The following is a 5,279-nucleotide window of genomic DNA, read 5'->3' as shown; positions in this document are numbered from 1 at the left end:
GGGTGTGAAAACTGACGTGGGTAAATTTTGCTATGATTAGATGGAATCTTGCAAATGGCAAGAAATGATTGGTTCTCTTTTCCCATTTTGAATTTCTTTCTTTTCTCTTTTTTTTCTTCTTTTTATTAAAGATAATTTAAAATCAAACCACTACACTAATATTTTAGACTAGAAAAGATAAGAAATAAGGAAAAATTATAAAATTACTAGTTTCATCACAATTAGAAAAAAACAACTTATTTTCTGTGATTTTTTCTGTTCTTTTGAAAAAATTAAAACTAAAACTAGTACTAAAATGTGAATCTTTTTGTGGGTTTCAATTTCATCAAATAAAACCAATTATAAATGAAGTAAAGGCTAAATATCAAGATTAAAAACAAAAAGAAATAATAAAATGCTAAAAGCTGTAAAAATTCTAGCTTGATAAAAAAATTAGGAGCTCACAGCTTGAATGATATGATCTTCCAAGATTGTATTTTATCAACTTTACAAATATCACGAAATGCACAAGGCTCCATATCTTTGCTCTTAATGCTTTGTAATTTGTATGCACATGAAACATGAAAATTGAAAAACATAAAATTTCAACAATTGATAGAGCTAGGATCAGCTATTTTGAGACTCAAGCAGGCATCTATAGCATCTCCAATAGTAAGGAAAATCCATCCTTTTCCTAGTTTCTCGAAACATTTTGCTGTCTTCATTTTGTTAATGACTCTTAACCTTGGGTTACCTATTGCTAACTGCAAAAAAGAAAGGAAAGAAAAACATCATGACCCTTAGTATAAACGGGTAATTGCACGTAATAAGTAGAATTAATAAACCTAAATTAATAAGGCACGTAACCTGTTACAAGATGTGGATTTAGGATTTGAATTTTATGGGTTCACAATAGTAATTCTACCACTTCCATTTTATTCACTAGGTTCAAAATCTATTATTTGTACATATTTAATGGTTTTTAAAAAATATATATACATAGTCTAAGCCACTTCCATAACTTGTTAATTGGATATGTCCCTGTCTTTTACAACTTGTTAAATTATAATGATAGTATAAGAATTTTTCTTTGTTTCAGCGTATATAAGATAAATCCTTGGTTGCCTTACTTGTATGGTTCGTGAAACCAGTTCTCTGTGCAGCTCTTCTAACACCGCTATTCCTGATGTATCCAAATTCATTACATCTGCGCGCAAACCAGTGAGTTCAAGATATTCTTAGTAGTTACAACAACTGAGGTAAAAAATAGAAAACAAGTATTTGGAAATTCTACTTGTGATGAAACTTACTGGACACATCTAGAACTAAAAAATGAACATTATCCTTAGTGTTTTCCTCACTATCATTTGCTTCTGTCACCAATTTCAGCATCCTGGAAATAAAAGAAGGTGAACCAGTAATTAGGCTTGAATTTTATTTCTTTCCTATTTCCTTAATTTCCACCTCCAATAATTATCTATACCTTTCTCTTATGGAAGTAGCATTTGCAAAACAAAGTGAACCAGAGTTGATTCGGATGATCAAGATGCCTGAAGTTGTAGTAGCTCCTGGATATTGAGTAATATCGCAGAAGGTGTCTGTCGTCCCAGGAAGTCTTCCTTGTACTTCTGTACTTGCTCGAATGGTATCGAGTATTATTCTAGCAAATGAGATGCTAACCTGCAATAGTATCAAATACTGTAGACAGTACTAACAAATACTACTTTCAATGAAGTGTTTGTGCTTTAATTTTCTAAGGATAATGTTTTTACTCTTTCAGTTTCTAGTTTACTTGTCTAGTTGATTCATAAAAGATACTCCATTTCATCTCAATATGAATTCAGATTCTTACATAACTGTGGATATGAAAACTGGAAAAAATATTAGTCTCTCCTAAATCAAGAAACCTTATTTAGTCAAAACTTCCCATGGTTCAAATGATATTTGGGCAAAGATAGATTTTTGCTTCTGACCTACATAGTATGAGATAAGTAGTACATGAATCTGACTACCTCATGCACAAAGCATATGCAATGTTGTAATCTTTAGTTACAAGTTGCAAAGAAAAAGACAGATGACCAGAGAGTTGACATGAGTCTTCTATTTTAAAAGGACAAGAGCCAATGATAGAGCCAAAATTCCATTATAGCACGGAACCCACAAATGACTCACAGGCTTGGCATTTCATGTGGTTTTATGTAATTATGTGAGTCACAAGATGTTTGCTTGAGGGGACAAGCTAAGTACATAATTTTTCTTTAATGCAAGTTGTATTCTTCTATGCTTATGAGTGAATGCATTCTTGTTTATAGTTTGACATGCTAAAAGCCTTGTGATACATTAAACTCAAGAGATAATATTTGAATTACCGCGACTAGAAGACCTATTTCCACAGATACAAAGAGGACTCCAAAGAAGGCACCAATGCAAACAAGGAAGTCCATCTTGTCCACTTTCCAGATATGATAAGCTTCATTTATGTCGATCAATCCAGGAAGCGCCGATAAGATAACCGATGCAAGGATAGCTAGTGGAGTGTAGTATAAAAGTTTGGTTAGCAATTCCAGGGATATGAAAACTGTGATAGCCATAACTATGTTTGAAACCACAGTTTCACATCCTGCACTGAAATTCACAGCTGTCCTTGAAAATGAACCTGTAACAATTATTAGCATAACTTATTACTATATCAGAATTTGTATGACAATATTCAAGATTTTGAACATAAAAAAGAATTGAGAGTTCACCAGTTGCTGTATAGCAAGAAGATAATGACCCCACAATGTTCATGAAACCCATGGCTACCATTTCTTTGTTCCCATCAAGATGATAGCCTTTCATTGAAGCGAAAGATCGGCCGACAGCAATGGCTTCCTGAGGAAAATTAAGAGCATTCCACTTTAAGAATCCTCCCAATTTAGTGACTTTTAGTAAACCAAAAGAGATAACAATGAGTATGATACTGACAGTTAGCGCCACGAGAGCGCATATTAGTCCAATTTTCGCCACTTCTCCAAGGTGTGCACCATTGAACTGTAATTGATGAACTGAACTTGGATTCAAACCCCCTTTAAAGTGTTTAACAATTTTGACTCCATGTCGATCGGCCTTCGTTAAATAAACCATTAAGGTGGATAATATCACTGATAACAAAGGAGCAATAGCCGGTAGCCAGAATAGTTTCTTATTCCTTTTTCCCTGCAGTATTTCAGGTGGTCAATAAATTAATGAATGAAGCAGGAAAAATCACCAAAATGAAAAATGAGTACACCTTATTACTTACAATAAATCTGGTTGCTAGAATGAAGATGAGGAATGAACAGCCAAGAACAAAATTAAGAGGAGACAACTGAAACAAGTCCAATAGAAATAACTTAGTAAGCACAGAAAAAGATGAGAAAACAGAAAAAGATTTCCCATTAGAAAAAAGTGCTTACTGTCTCGTTATGAAATGATGTGAAAACAGCTTTAAGTACAGACACCACATCAGTTTTTGTAGTAAAATGATTAATTCCTATGAGACCCTTTAATTGTTGAAGACCAATTACAATAGCTGCACCTCCCATAAATCCCACAATTGCAGCATGTGAAAGAAAATCCACAAGAAAACCCAATCTGCACATTACATCAAGATTAACACAAATAATCCAAAAGGAGAATCTAAAAGGGACAGAGCTAGTGGCGAAGCCAGTATTTTTATCAAGGGTGTCAAAATATAAAAATTAGATACATCGAAAAGTCAAAGGGAGTCAATGTATAGTAAATACACATAAAAAAAATTATCTAGCAATATAATGTAATTTTCCGGAAAAGGTTGAATATGGCTCTGCCACTAGACAGAGCCACTTGTAAAAGAAAACTACTAACCTTAATAGGCCAAATGCAGCTTGGAATGTACCAGCAAAGAAAGTGACAGTAAAAACAAGGCTTGTATAAGCAATAGGATCAACTGCAGGATCTACAATTTCGGTTATCATTGCAGAAAGCAGTAGGGATACAACAGCAACAGGACCAATAGCAAGCTCTCGCGAACTCCCCATAACAGCATATATCAATGGTGGAACAACACTAGTGTCTAAAATAATGAACATGAAAAGATATAAGCTAAAGAAACAAATCAAAAAGAGATGAATAAAAGTTAAAATTGGATTTGGAACTTACATAAGCCATATTGAGGAGCAAGGTTTGCAAGATTAGCATATCCTATACTCTGCAATAAGTTTTCTTTTTTAAATTCAACATTTCAAAAAGTCTTAGCAACATATATTCGTGTTAAATTGTGTGACCGTCTCATCTAAAAGTTTAAGTTGTTAGAAAGATGATCGCACAATTCAACATGGTATCAGAGCAAGTAAGGCTCACACGTGAGTGGACGTACTGAAAATATAATTAAGTAATTAAAAGTGTGTTCAATAATTGAAACCTAATATTTATTTGGTATACCTGAGGAATACAGAGACTGGCAAGAGTTAAGCCAGCCAATAAGTCATGCTTGAACATATTAGCTTTATAATTCCTTCCCCAACCAAGGATTGGAAACAAGCCTTGCAAGAATGAAAGGACAGCTCCACCTCCATATTGCTTTGAGTTTGAAGAAAAATTGTTCTTTTTTTGTGGCAAAACAGTTTCAGTAACTGAGTTGATGAGTTCATTGCAAAAACTTGGCGGGGCTGGAGAATTCAGCAGCCACTGAGTTCTCTGATTTCTTCCACTAACATCATCAGCATCAAGCTGCTGCAGCTCAATGCTGAAGCTCTCATTGGGCAATGAACACATTTTCTTTTTCTTGTTTTTTCAGGTTTAATTTTGAACTAAATGTTTTCGTATATCAAAAGTATGAACCATGTGCTCAATATTTATACATGTTCCAAACAAAGAGCCACGTGAGCCTTTGTACTGAAGAAGGCATTTACGTTATCACGTTAGTGCAAATAATTGCAATTAGTTTAACATTAATACTAGTAATTATTATCAGAATTATAATTCGTGGTATAAATGAAATGGTCTGTGATTAAATAATAGCAATTATGTGACAATAGTTATTGTAATTATTATTAGTGCAAATAACAGCTATTTATTTCATTGTAGAGGCGGTATATACATATAATATATACTTAGGGGCGGACGTATAGCCTTCAGGCTATGGGTTCAATTGAACCCGTAACTTTCGACACAAAGTATAGGTCTATGTAAAAACTTGTTAAATCTTAACAAGTATTAGATTTGAACCCATAATTTTAATGGTACGATGAGTTCAATGCTAAAATTCTTAAAAGCTTAGCCCATTAAATTTAGGGAGA

At 33.5% G+C, this 5,279-nt stretch overlaps 1 protein-coding gene across 1 annotated transcript; it reads right to left on the bottom strand.

Moving 5' to 3' along the window:
- Positions 1-396: 396 nt before the first annotated feature.
- On the bottom strand, positions 397-4,815 carry LOC107768988 (low affinity sulfate transporter 3-like). The gene is made up of 12 exons (XM_016588160.2): positions 4,423-4,815; positions 4,141-4,189; positions 3,847-4,054; positions 3,417-3,594; positions 3,263-3,328; positions 2,947-3,177; positions 2,727-2,853; positions 2,349-2,635; positions 1,463-1,659; positions 1,290-1,372; positions 1,110-1,186; positions 397-743 (listed from the first exon to the last, which is right to left on the bottom strand). Exons 1-12 carry the CDS (start codon positions 4,753-4,755, stop codon positions 585-587), a joined length of 1,995 nt encoding a protein of 664 aa, XP_016443646.1. The 5' UTR covers positions 4,756-4,815; the 3' UTR covers positions 397-584.
- Positions 4,816-5,279: the final 464 nt, after the last annotated feature.

Source organism: Nicotiana tabacum, chromosome 20 (genome assembly GCF_000715075.1).
Source record: "Nicotiana tabacum cultivar K326 chromosome 20, ASM71507v2, whole genome shotgun sequence".
In the NCBI taxonomy this organism is placed as follows: Eukaryota; Viridiplantae; Streptophyta; class Magnoliopsida; order Solanales; family Solanaceae; genus Nicotiana; species Nicotiana tabacum.
Note: the sequence above shows the minus strand (reverse complement) of the source record. Positions and strands in the feature narration are given on the sequence as shown.

Bases quoted from the DNA above. Each gene is read 5' to 3' on its own strand.
- LOC107768988 (XM_016588160.2), bottom strand. From the start codon at position 4,755: ATGTGTTCATTGCCCAATGAGAGCTTCAGCATTGAGCTGCAGCAGCTT. The intron at 2,854-2,946 runs GTCAGTATCATA...AATTTTCCTCAG, and splicing joins GCGCTCTCGTGGCGCTAACT to GAAGCCATTGCTGTCGGCCG. The intron at 1,373-1,462 runs GTATAGATAATT...TTTTATTTCCAG, and splicing joins GCTACTTCCATAAGAGAAAG to GATGCTGAAATTGGTGACAG.